This window comes from Bradysia coprophila, assembly GCF_014529535.1.
Source record: "Bradysia coprophila strain Holo2 chromosome IV unlocalized genomic scaffold, BU_Bcop_v1 contig_5, whole genome shotgun sequence".
NCBI classification, from domain to species: domain Eukaryota; kingdom Metazoa; phylum Arthropoda; class Insecta; order Diptera; family Sciaridae; genus Bradysia; species Bradysia coprophila.
In genome coordinates, this window is record NW_023503374.1 from 2,126,198 (window position 1) to 2,138,200 (window position 12,003).

Sequence of the window (12,003 nt, forward strand, 5' to 3'; positions counted from 1 at the left end):
ACGGTTTCTTTTTTTTGACAACTCGAACCAGACTACGAATGCAAGAAATGAAAATTAGAATTTATTTATTGCAATGAAAAAAATGTTTCCTAAAATTGAATCAAATTATTTATTGACGAGATGTACATAATTATAGGCTAATGATTAAATAGATATATTATACATCGCTATGTAGGCTATATGAATGCTGTATACACTTAACTTCTTGTTAATGTTCATAGCAAAAATGTGATGTGTCGTGTCAAAGTTAAATTAGATTGTCGTCTGCTCAGACGATTCAGCAATGAACTGAATACTTTAATTTAAAAAAAAGTTACAGATGCGCTTGCCGATTGTCAAAGGTCAGAAACCTTTAAATTATTATGAGTTTAGTGTTGCTATGAGAGATGTTTGCCCGCTTATGCCAGCAATACAATACCTTCAACATTTCAAAGGTTAAATTGCTTTTGCATTCGAATTTGTTGAAGCTATAACTCACGACATTTCGATCGGGAGAAATTTGCATGAATTAAGTGGTTAAACAAAGTGAAGTAAAAGATTTTGTGACATGAAGCAACACTTTATAGATCATCTTCAAGGCTGTTTGAAATGCCATCCACGTCAAAAGATCCCATCCACGTTAACAAAAATCTCATAAAAATGAACGAAACTTAAGTGAGGTTACGTCTGAAAGTACCGTATCTTGAAAATGATCAGTAAACAATTCGGCAAAAGCCGATTTGTTCCTTCGTCTAAAAATGATTTATCTTTATTGAGACTCCAGCAACTGCATTACTTTTGCAATATTTTATTAAGAACTTCGAGCTAGACCGTCATCATCACATAAAAATTAAATTTATTTTTACGGGTAACGAACTTATGTATAAATTAAGAATGTTAAATATTTCATTTAAAATTGCGGAAATTAGTATAAGATTATGACTCTGTAAATAGATAGGCGATAAGGTGAAAATTTCGTTAAAACCAACCATGACAACTAGCTGTAAGGTTACTCTCAGAAAAATGGGGAAATTCAGTGACGACAATATAAAATATGAAAAATTGAAAATGTATCACGATTAGTCAAAACGAATTAAATTTTGAGAATCTAAGCAGGGACTCACGTATACAATAAGTTAAAACAAAAATATTTAATGTTCTATGCGTCCATCCATCATAGTGATTCTGAATCCAGTTTTATGATGAAATACCAACGCACCTACTAGTGCGTTGTGATATAGATGTGACATCGTACTAATATGATCGATTTTGAACATATATGAAATTAGAAATTGCATTTAATTTGAATGTAAAAGTCAATGTTTTATATGGGAAGGTTACGCCTGTCACTGGGGCCGTAAAAGTCTATTGAACTTTCATAAAAAATTGTAGCGCGATTTCCATTCTGTTGAAATTGCGTGCTGAAATGCAGTTGAAGTTACCGATAGCCACCATGTTTTTTTTCACAGTGAAATAATGGCGATCAACGTACCTTCTCATACACAACCTTGGTAAAAGTGATGTGGGCGCTTACGTTTCTTTCTACTTTTTTTTAACTCTGCATTCTGTGCGAAGAAAGAAGTGGAAATCAATTTCATGTATCGGTTGATGTCAGTGCGTGCATTGAAGTCTAAACAAGCTTAATTTTTGCCAATATAAATAAGAGGAATGGAAACCAATCAGTGTTTCGAGATACTTAATTTATGTAAATAGAATTTATAATAGGGTGTGTCGATTTCAATTATTTTTTTTAGTCATTCCGGGTTCCGCCCTACCGCGATTCACCCTCGCACTAGCAATAATAATCAGCAATTTTTTTTTTCTAAGTCAATATAAGCTTGCACCGTTACTTTTTCAAAAATTTTCGAGCTTTTGCAAAGTTTTCACTCTGTACGGCATCTAGAGGGTCTACTAGAACATACAAAAATTAAAAAAAGTTAAAAAAATGTTTTACCGTCATTTTGGTATAGCATCAAGTTTCACCGAGGTGGAATTTTCAAGAATTTTGTAAGTGGAAAAGTCATCTCACCTGGGTGAATTTTTTTCAAGCTATTGTTGTGATAGCTCATTTTGTAGGTATTTCAATAGCGCATCCAGTAAACGTACAGTTTCGATAGGTAAATTTAAATATTTTTTGGTTTCACTGTTGGAAGGCCCAAAAATGGGGCATTTCTTTGGGTATTTTCGAAAACATAACAAATTGGCTTCTCTTAAAAAACGAAATCTTACTATTTTCAGCTTTTAAATGTGTTATTCATGAATAATATTTGAATTTCTGTCAAAATTTTTCATTTACTTGCTGTATTTAAAATGTTAATTGTCTCCATACTCGAAGAAATGCCCAATTTTTGGGCCTTCCAACAGCGAAACCAAAAAATATTTAAATTTATCTATCTAAACTGTATGTTTGCTGGATGCGCTATTGAAATACCTACAAAATGAGCTATCACAACAATAGCTTGAAAAAAATTCACCCAGGTGAGATGACTTTTCCACTTACAAAATTCTTGAAAATTCCACCTCGGTGAAACTTGATGCTATACCGAAATGACGGTAAAACATTTTTTTAACTTTTTTTAATTTTTGTATGTTCTAGTAGACCCTCTAGATGCCGTACAGAGTGAAAACTTTGCAAAAGCATCTGTAGATTTTTTTTGGTTCGGACCCATAATCCAGCTATCTCGTGTAGCTCGAAAATTTTTGAAAAAGTGACGGTGCAAGCTTATATTGACTTAGAAAAAAAAAATTTTTGCTGATTATTATTGCTAGTGCGAGGGTGAATCGCGGTAGGGCGGAACCCGGAATGACTAAAAAAAATAATTGAAATCGACATGTTCAGACCAATCTGAACTTTTGTTTATCTTAATAGTTGGCACAGTCAATTAAGTTTCTAAATTATGTAATGTCAAGCATTGTACTGTGCAATTTAGTTCATATTATAACGTTGATCTATAAACAACAGTCTTTTGATTCGACATAAAATAATTGAACCTGAGAAACCGATATTCCTTAAACATTTGGGGGCTCAACCGGGATGTCGGTTGCTCAACCGTTTGTTTATTTAATTCGCGTTGTAGTTGTGAGAGAAATCGGCTGTTTTTTTATCAAATTATCGGTCGATGAAAGTTTATGTTCCGACAAGTGCGAACAATCGCGTTCTAAGACAATAGACATTTTTGTGAATCATTCAAATTTGTATGTTTGTGAAAAGAATCAAATGGTTCTAGTTGTTTCATCGAAAAGATACGATTAAAAGAGTCAAGTGTTCAGCGAGTTGGAAGTTTTACGATTTGTGCCCATTTTCTCAATGTTCATTTGTGAGAAAAACGTGGATGGAAACAAAAGGTCGCTGGTTAACAAAAGATCCACGTTGTCTCAAAAAGACGCTTCGAGAATAATCATCGAATTGCAGTTTCATGTAGTGGCTCATGGATTGGCTTCGTGCTCTACTGTCTTTCAGTGTTCAATAATGACAGAGAAGCTGATTTTCGACTACAAATTGGTGCATTCGAGTATCACTATGCAATTAGTGTATGCCAGTACAGCTTGGTTGACGTCACCATTTCTTTGTTTCAAAGTTATCGTGTGCAATAATCGTCTACCAAAGACAATCAATGGAGTAGAGCAGTGGTCATTTTATGGTTTCATCAACGTTATAATATGAACTAAATTGCACAGTACAATGCTTGACATTACATAATTTAGAAACTTAATTGACTGTGCCAACTATTAAGATAAACAAAAGTTCAGATTGGTCTGAACATACTCCCGGCCATGTTCCGACAAGTGCGAACAATCGCGTTCTAAGACAATAGACATTTTTGTGAATCATTCAAATTTGTATGTTTGTGAAAAGAATCAAATGGTTCTAGTTGTTTCATCGAAAAGATACGATTTAAAGAGTCAAGTGTTCAGCGAGTTGGAAGTTTTACGATTTGTGCCCATTCTCTCAATGTTCATTTGTGAGAAAAACGTGGATGGAAACAAAAGGTCGCTGGTTAACAAAAGATCCACGTTGTCTCAAAAAGACGCTTCGAGAATAATCATCGAATTGCAGTTTCATGTAGTGGCTCATGGATTGGCTTCGTGCTCTACTGTCTTTCAGTGTTCAATAATGACAGAGAAGCTGATTTTCGACTACAAATTGCATTCCAGTATCATTATGCAATTAGTGTATGCCAGTACAGCTTGGTTGACGTCACCATTTCTTTGTTTCAATTGTGGTGATATGCAACGCACATATGATCGGAGTTTCAAAGTTATTGTGTGCAATAATCGTCTACCAAAGACAATCAATGGAGTAGAGCAGTGGTCATTTTATGGTTTCAATTTTGGTCAACTGCGATCCGTACAGCGAAAACCGGAATTTACAATTTTGACTTTATGTGTTTCAATAGTCAAACATCATCGAGTATTCCACATTTCAATCGTTTGTTCGATTAAAGTTTCATTTCGAGCATTGGTTTCGGCGTCTCATAACGGATCAAGCAATCATTCCAGTTCGTCTTTAAGCGTGTCAAAGGCCGAACGAGTCGGAAGTTGCAAGGCTGACAGATCAGCTGGATTTATTCATCTTGCAGTAATTGTTCCAACTGCCGTTTCTTCGTATTATTGTGGTCAATTGCAGACAGTCAATGGAGTATCAATGTGTGAACAATTAGCGGAATGTTTCTCGACTTGTTTATGGAACATGAGTAGTCTTCAACATCGTTCGCTGGAGAATGAAGCGCTCCATGGTATCCGAAAACGATTATCCAAGAGATTCATCAGTCGTCGGGCAAAACCTGCCATTATGTACAACAAAAATGCTGCGAATTTTGTGGACTGGATAACAGAGCTTTCTAAGGCACAGCAGAGCGCACTGAGAGAACAAATGGACGAAATAGTCGCTTTATTTACCAACGACGGCGTCGATTGGGAATTCAATCCTACAACAGCAAGTAATTTCGGAGGAATTTGGGAAGCAGCAGTGCAATCAATGAAGTTTCACCTCAAACAAATTGTTGGGTCGTCACATCTCACGTTTAAGGAGCTGACAATTCTTTTTTGTCAAATCGAGTGCGCATTTATTTCGAGACCAATGTGCAGCCTGACCGATGAGGATTTGAATTTGAGTTTATTTTTGAGTAAATTTTTCCGTTTCATTCATTTTATCTTCCGAGCCAATTTCATTTCATTTTGAATTTTTTGTGTTAGTTTTATTTGAAGACGATTTATAATGTCTTGGCCGGGAGTATGTTCAGACCAATCTGAACTTTTGTTTATCTTAATAGTTGGCACAGTCAATTAAGTTTCTAAATTATGTAATGTCAAGCATTGTACTGTGCAATTTAGTTCATATTATAACGTTGATCTATAAACAACAGTCTTTTGATTCGACATAAAATAATTGAACCTGAGAAACCGATATTCCCTAAACAGTTTTTTTTTTTTTTTTTTTTTTTTTTTTTTTTTTTTTTTTTTTTTTTTTTTTTTTTTTTTTTTTTTTTTTTTTTTTTTTTTTTTTTTTTTTTTTTTTTTTTTTTTTGTTTTTTTTTTTTTTTTTTTTTTTTTTTTTTTTTTTTTTTTTTTTTTTTTTTTTTTTTTTTTTTTTTTTTTTTTTTTTTTTTTTTTTTTTTTTTTTATAGATCAACGTTATAATATGAACTAAATTGCACAGTACAATGCTTGACATTACATAATTTAGAAACTTAATTGACTGTGCCAACTATTAAGATAAACAAAAGTTCAGATTGGTCTGAACATACTCCCGGCCATGTTCCGACAAGTGCGAACAATCGCGTTCTAAGACAATAGACATTTTTGTGAATCATTCAAATTTGTATGTTTGTGAAAAGAATCAAATGGTTCTAGTTGTTTCATCGAAAAGATACGATTTAAAGAGTCAAGTGTTCAGCGAGTTGGAAGTTTTACGATTTGTGCCCATTCTCTCAATGTTCATTTGTGAGAAAAACGTGGATGGAAACAAAAGGTCGCTGGTTAACAAAAGATCCACGTTGTCTCAAAAAGACGCTTCGAGAATAATCATCGAATTGCAGTTTCATGTAGTGGCTCATGGATTGGCTTCGTGCTCTACTGTCTTTCAGTGTTCAATAATGACAGAGAAGCTGATTTTCGACTACAAATTGCATTCCAGTATCATTATGCAATTAGTGTATGCCAGTACAGCTTGGTTGACGTCACCATTTCTTTGTTTCAATTGTGGTGATATGCAACGCACATATGATCGGAGTTTCAAAGTTATTGTGTGCAATAATCGTCTACCAAAGACAATCAATGGAGTAGAGCAGTGGTCATTTTATGGTTTCAATTTTGGTCAACTGCGATCCGTACAGCGAAAACCGGAATTTACAATTTTGACTTTATGTGTTTCAATAGTCAAACATCATCGAGTATTCCACATTTCAATCGTTTGTTCGATTAAAGTTTCATTTCGAGCATTGGTTTCGGCGTCTCATAACGGATCAAGCAATCATTCCAGTTCGTCTTTAAGCGTGTCAAAGGCCGAACGAGTCGGAAGTTGCAAGGCTGACAGATCAGCTGGATTTATTCATCTTGCAGTAATTGTTCCAACTGCCGTTTCTTCGTATTATTGTGGTCAATTGCAGACAGTCAATGGAGTATCAATGTGTGAACAATTAGCGGAATGTTTCTCGACTTGTTTATGGAACATGAGTAGTCTTCAACATCGTTCGCTGGAGAATGAAGCGCTCCATGGTATCCGAAAACGATTATCCAAGAGATTCATCAGTCGTCGGGCAAAACCTGCCATTATGTACAACAAAAATGCTGCGAATTTTGTGGACTGGATAACAGAGCTTTCTAAGGCACAGCAGAGCGCACTGAGAGAACAAATGGACGAAATAGTCGCTTTATTTACCAACGACGGCGTCGATTGGGAATTCAATCCTACAACAGCAAGTAATTTCGGAGGAATTTGGGAAGCAGCAGTGCAATCAATGAAGTTTCACCTCAAACAAATTGTTGGGTCGTCACATCTCACGTTTAAGGAGCTGACAATTCTTTTTTGTCAAATCGAGTGCGCATTTATTTCGAGACCAATGTGCAGCCTGACCGATGAGGATTTGAATTTGAGTTTATTTTTGAGTAAATTTTTCCGTTTCATTCATTTTATCTTCCGAGCCAATTTCATTTCATTTTGAATTTTTTGTGTTAGTTTTATTTGAAGACGATTTATAATGTCTTGGCCGGGAGTATGTTCAGACCAATCTGAACTTTTGTTTATCTTAATAGTTGGCACAGTCAATTAAGTTTCTAAATTATGTAATGTCAAGCATTGTACTGTGCAATTTAGTTCATATTATAACGTTGATCTATAAACAACAGTCTTTTGATTCGACATAAAATAATTGAACCTGAGAAACCGATATTCCCTAAACATTTGTTTTTTTTTTTTTTTTTTTTTTTTTTTTTTTTTTTTTTTTTGTTTTTTTTTTTTTTTTTTTTTTTTTTTTTTTTTTTTTTTTTTTTTTTTTTTTTTTTTTTTTTTTTTTTTTTTTTTTTTTATAGATCAACGTTATAATATGAACTAAATTGCACAGTACAATGCTTGACATTACATAATTTAGAAACTTAATTGACTGTGCCAACTATTAAGATAAACAAAAGTTCAGATTGGTCTGAACATACTCCCGGCCATGTTCCGACAAGTGCGAACAATCGCGTTCTAAGACAATAGACATTTTTGTGAATCATTCAAATTTGTATGTTTGTGAAAAGAATCAAATGGTTCTAGTTGTTTCATCGAAAAGATACGATTTAAAGAGTCAAGTGTTCAGCGAGTTGGAAGTTTTACGATTTGTGCCCATTCTCTCAATGTTCATTTGTGAGAAAAACGTGGATGGAAACAAAAGGTCGCTGGTTAACAAAAGATCCACGTTGTCTCAAAAAGACGCTTCGAGAATAATCATCGAATTGCAGTTTCATGTAGTGGCTCATGGATTGGCTTCGTGCTCTACTGTCTTTCAGTGTTCAATAATGACAGAGAAGCTGATTTTCGACTACAAATTGCATTCCAGTATCATTATGCAATTAGTGTATGCCAGTACAGCTTGGTTGACGTCACCATTTCTTTGTTTCAATTGTGGTGATATGCAACGCACATATGATCGGAGTTTCAAAGTTATTGTGTGCAATAATCGTCTACCAAAGACAATCAATGGAGTAGAGCAGTGGTCATTTTATGGTTTCAATTTTGGTCAACTGCGATCCGTACAGCGAAAACCGGAATTTACAATTTTGACTTTATGTGTTTCAATAGTCAAACATCATCGAGTATTCCACATTTCAATCGTTTGTTCGATTAAAGTTTCATTTCGAGCATTGGTTTCGGCGTCTCATAACGGATCAAGCAATCATTCCAGTTCGTCTTTAAGCGTGTCAAAGGCCGAACGAGTCGGAAGTTGCAAGGCTGACAGATCAGCTGGATTTATTCATCTTGCAGTAATTGTTCCAACTGCCGTTTCTTCGTATTATTGTGGTCAATTGCAGACAGTCAATGGAGTATCAATGTGTGAACAATTAGCGGAATGTTTCTCGACTTGTTTATGGAACATGAGTAGTCTTCAACATCGTTCGCTGGAGAATGAAGCGCTCCATGGTATCCGAAAACGATTATCCAAGAGATTCATCAGTCGTCGGGCAAAACCTGCCATTATGTACAACAAAAATGCTGCGAATTTTGTGGACTGGATAACAGAGCTTTCTAAGGCACAGCAGAGCGCACTGAGAGAACAAATGGACGAAATAGTCGCTTTATTTACCAACGACGGCGTCGATTGGGAATTCAATCCTACAACAGCAAGTAATTTCGGAGGAATTTGGGAAGCAGCAGTGCAATCAATGAAGTTTCACCTCAAACAAATTGTTGGGTCGTCACATCTCACGTTTAAGGAGCTGACAATTCTTTTTTGTCAAATCGAGTGCGCATTTATTTCGAGACCAATGTGCAGCCTGACCGATGAGGATTTGAATTTGAGTTTATTTTTGAGTAAATTTTTCCGTTTCATTCATTTTATCTTCCGAGCCAATTTCATTTCATTTTGAATTTTTTGTGTTAGTTTTATTTGAAGACGATTTATAATGTCTTGGCCGGGAGTATGTTCAGACCAATCTGAACTTTTGTTTATCTTAATAGTTGGCACAGTCAATTAAGTTTCTAAATTATGTAATGTCAAGCATTGTACTGTGCAATTTAGTTCATATTATAACGTTGATCTATAAACAACAGTCTTTTGATTCGACATAAAATAATTGAACCTGAGAAACCGATATTCCCTAAACATTTGTTTTTTTTTTTTTTTTTTTTTTTTTTTTTTTTTTTTTTTTTTTTTTTTTTTTATAGATCAACGTTATAATATGAACTAAATTGCACAGTACAATGCTTGACATTACATAATTTAGAAACTTAATTGACTGTGCCAACTATTAAGATAAACAAAAGTTCAGATTGGTCTGAACATACTCCCGGCCATGTTCCGACAAGTGCGAACAATCGCGTTCTAAGACAATAGACATTTTTGTGAATCATTCAAATTTGTATGTTTGTGAAAAGAATCAAATGGTTCTAGTTGTTTCATCGAAAAGATACGATTTAAAGAGTCAAGTGTTCAGCGAGTTGGAAGTTTTACGATTTGTGCCCATTCTCTCAATGTTCATTTGTGAGAAAAACGTGGATGGAAACAAAAGGTCGCTGGTTAACAAAAGATCCACGTTGTCTCAAAAAGACGCTTCGAGAATAATCATCGAATTGCAGTTTCATGTAGTGGCTCATGGATTGGCTTCGTGCTCTACTGTCTTTCAGTGTTCAATAATGACAGAGAAGCTGATTTTCGACTACAAATTGCATTCCAGTATCATTATGCAATTAGTGTATGCCAGTACAGCTTGGTTGACGTCACCATTTCTTTGTTTCAATTGTGGTGATATGCAACGCACATATGATCGGAGTTTCAAAGTTATTGTGTGCAATAATCGTCTACCAAAGACAATCAATGGAGTAGAGCAGTGGTCATTTTATGGTTTCAATTTTGGTCAACTGCGATCCGTACAGCGAAAACCGGAATTTACAATTTTGACTTTATGTGTTTCAATAGTCAAACATCATCGAGTATTCCACATTTCAATCGTTTGTTCGATTAAAGTTTCATTTCGAGCATTGGTTTCGGCGTCTCATAACGGATCAAGCAATCATTCCAGTTCGTCTTTAAGCGTGTCAAAGGCCGAACGAGTCGGAAGTTGCAAGGCTGACAGATCAGCTGGATTTATTCATCTTGCAGTAATTGTTCCAACTGCCGTTTCTTCGTATTATTGTGGTCAATTGCAGACAGTCAATGGAGTATCAATGTGTGAACAATTAGCGGAATGTTTCTCGACTTGTTTATGGAACATGAGTAGTCTTCAACATCGTTCGCTGGAGAATGAAGCGCTCCATGGTATCCGAAAACGATTATCCAAGAGATTCATCAGTCGTCGGGCAAAACCTGCCATTATGTACAACAAAAATGCTGCGAATTTTGTGGACTGGATAACAGAGCTTTCTAAGGCACAGCAGAGCGCACTGAGAGAACAAATGGACGAAATAGTCGCTTTATTTACCAACGACGGCGTCGATTGGGAATTCAATCCTACAACAGCAAGTAATTTCGGAGGAATTTGGGAAGCAGCAGTGCAATCAATGAAGTTTCACCTCAAACAAATTGTTGGGTCGTCACATCTCACGTTTAAGGAGCTGACAATTCTTTTTTGTCAAATCGAGTGCGCATTTATTTCGAGACCAATGTGCAGCCTGACCGATGAGGATTTGAATTTGAGTTTATTTTTGAGTAAATTTTTCCGTTTCATTCATTTTATCTTCCGAGCCAATTTCATTTCATTTTGAATTTTTTGTGTTAGTTTTATTTGAAGACGATTTATAATGTCTTGGCCGGGAGTATGTTCAGACCAATCTGAACTTTTGTTTATCTTAATAGTTGGCACAGTCAATTAAGTTTCTAAATTATGTAATGTCAAGCATTGTACTGTGCAATTTAGTTCATATTATAACGTTGATCTATAAACAACAGTCTTTTGATTCGACATAAAATAATTGAACCTGAGAAACCGATATTCCTTAAACACGACACACCCTAATTTATAACTGTAAGCTCCATCGATTTAATTTGTAGAAAGTGTGATAAAAAGTACAGTAAAATGAAAATATATTTGTGAATAGCATCTAGAATCGATAAGTAAAACCATAAATTTAATAAAATTTTGAAAATTGTAAATTTTATCTGAGCCAATCAATGAAATAAAACAAAAGCAAAATTCGATGTTTCGTTGTTTTTTCCACAGAGAGACAAACACTCAGAAGTGACGCAATCGCAAGTGTGCTACCACGACAGAGTAAATTTAACCAGGCCGCAGCGCCGATTTGACTAGGGAGCTGAATAATCTATATCCCTAATTTTTTTGCGAATAAAATTTTTCACTTTATGTCAGTGTTCATTTGAGTTCATTTTCATACAGTGTATTAGGTCCCTTATTTGACGTTTCGAAAATGAACCCCTCCTGCCAGGTTTATTTTACTCTGCCGAGGTGCTGCAAAAAAATTCCAAAACTTTTCTTATGGATATATTCTCGGCCATTATACCCGAGAAATGGCATAGTGGCGCTGTCGATCAAAGGAAACTCCAAAAATAATATGGGAATATAATGGTAATGGTAACTCTATCTCCACTGCTGCACGAAGGCGTCCCCAATTCTTTTCCATTCCAAACGATTAGTGGCCACTTGTTGCCAATTTGCGCCTGCAATTCTCTTTATACCATTATTCCATCTCTCTGGTGGTCTACCTCTAGGTCGTGTTTTAGGTGGTCTACAATTCATGATCTTTTTGGTCCAACGTTCGTCCGTCCTTCTTGATATATGTCCCGCCCAGTTCCACTTTAAAGATGCTATACTTTCCGTGACATCAACGACTTTTGTTTGTTGTCGAATCCATTGATTTGTCATTCTGTCTCT

General features: G+C 35.3%; 4 protein-coding genes and 1 long non-coding RNA gene across 12 annotated transcripts; all 5 read left to right on the forward strand.

Moving 5' to 3' along the window:
- The first annotated feature begins 310 nt into the window (after positions 1–310).
- Positions 311–1,574, forward strand: LOC119071603. Its single transcript, XR_005086686.1, has 3 exons — positions 311–860; positions 909–1,208; positions 1,562–1,574. It is a non-coding gene; the product is annotated as an uncharacterized LOC119071603 (long non-coding RNA).
- Positions 1,575–2,877: 1,303 nt separating this feature from the next.
- LOC119071561 lies at positions 2,878–5,392 on the forward strand. 2 transcript variants are annotated; one of them, XM_037176489.1, is made up of 3 exons: positions 2,878–3,170; positions 3,816–4,917; positions 5,022–5,392. In XM_037176489.1, the coding sequence occupies exons 1-3, from the start codon at positions 3,014–3,016 to the stop codon at positions 5,077–5,079; spliced, it is 1,317 nt and encodes a 438-aa protein (XP_037032384.1). In that variant the 5' UTR covers positions 2,878–3,013; the 3' UTR covers positions 5,080–5,392. The 2 variants fall into 2 exon arrangements, with proteins under 2 accessions (XP_037032384.1, XP_037032383.1); XM_037176488.1 differs by having other exon boundaries at positions 2,888–3,170; positions 3,816–5,392.
- A 214-nt stretch (positions 5,393–5,606) lies between these two features.
- Positions 5,607–7,380, forward strand: LOC119071564. Of its 3 annotated transcripts, XM_037176497.1 has the most exons (3): positions 5,607–6,831; positions 6,883–6,897; positions 7,002–7,380. In XM_037176497.1, exons 1-3 carry the CDS (start codon positions 5,823–5,825, stop codon positions 7,058–7,060), a joined length of 1,083 nt encoding a protein of 360 aa, XP_037032392.1. In that variant the 5' UTR covers positions 5,607–5,822; the 3' UTR covers positions 7,061–7,380. The 3 variants fall into 3 exon arrangements, with proteins under 3 accessions (XP_037032392.1, XP_037032391.1, XP_037032390.1); XM_037176496.1 differs by having other exon boundaries at positions 5,607–6,898; positions 7,003–7,380; XM_037176495.1 differs by having other exon boundaries at positions 6,883–7,380.
- A 129-nt stretch (positions 7,381–7,509) lies between these two features.
- Positions 7,510–9,283, forward strand: LOC119071565. Of its 3 annotated transcripts, XM_037176500.1 has the most exons (3): positions 7,510–8,734; positions 8,786–8,800; positions 8,905–9,283. In XM_037176500.1, the coding sequence occupies exons 1-3, from the start codon at positions 7,726–7,728 to the stop codon at positions 8,961–8,963; spliced, it is 1,083 nt and encodes a 360-aa protein (XP_037032395.1). In that variant the 5' UTR covers positions 7,510–7,725; the 3' UTR covers positions 8,964–9,283. The 3 variants fall into 3 exon arrangements, with proteins under 3 accessions (XP_037032395.1, XP_037032394.1, XP_037032393.1); XM_037176499.1 differs by having other exon boundaries at positions 7,510–8,801; positions 8,906–9,283; XM_037176498.1 differs by having other exon boundaries at positions 8,786–9,283.
- A 60-nt stretch (positions 9,284–9,343) lies between these two features.
- LOC119071567 lies at positions 9,344–11,124 on the forward strand. Of its 3 annotated transcripts, XM_037176504.1 has the most exons (3): positions 9,344–10,568; positions 10,620–10,634; positions 10,739–11,124. In XM_037176504.1, the coding sequence occupies exons 1-3, from the start codon at positions 9,560–9,562 to the stop codon at positions 10,795–10,797; spliced, it is 1,083 nt and encodes a 360-aa protein (XP_037032399.1). In that variant the 5' UTR covers positions 9,344–9,559; the 3' UTR covers positions 10,798–11,124. The 3 variants fall into 3 exon arrangements, with proteins under 3 accessions (XP_037032399.1, XP_037032398.1, XP_037032397.1); XM_037176503.1 differs by having other exon boundaries at positions 9,344–10,635; positions 10,740–11,124; XM_037176502.1 differs by having other exon boundaries at positions 10,620–11,124.
- Positions 11,125–12,003: the final 879 nt, after the last annotated feature.

Coding starts and splice junctions, on each gene's coding strand:
- LOC119071567 (XM_037176502.1), top strand. CDS start 9,560: ATGGTTCTAGTTGTTTCATCGAAAAGATACGATTTAAAGAGTCAAGTG. Junction 10,569..10,619: donor GCAGAGCGCACTGAGAGAAC/AAATGGACGAAA, acceptor TCGATTGGGAAT/TCAATCCTACAACAGCAAGT.
- LOC119071561 (XM_037176488.1), top strand. CDS start 3,014: ATGTCGGTTGCTCAACCGTTTGTTTATTTAATTCGCGTTGTAGTTGTG. Junction 3,171..3,815: donor CATTTTTGTGAATCATTCAA/ATTTGTATGTTT, acceptor TGAATCATTCAA/ATTTGTATGTTTGTGAAAAG.
- LOC119071565 (XM_037176498.1), top strand. CDS start 7,726: ATGGTTCTAGTTGTTTCATCGAAAAGATACGATTTAAAGAGTCAAGTG. Junction 8,735..8,785: donor GCAGAGCGCACTGAGAGAAC/AAATGGACGAAA, acceptor TCGATTGGGAAT/TCAATCCTACAACAGCAAGT.
- LOC119071564 (XM_037176495.1), top strand. CDS start 5,823: ATGGTTCTAGTTGTTTCATCGAAAAGATACGATTTAAAGAGTCAAGTG. Junction 6,832..6,882: donor GCAGAGCGCACTGAGAGAAC/AAATGGACGAAA, acceptor TCGATTGGGAAT/TCAATCCTACAACAGCAAGT.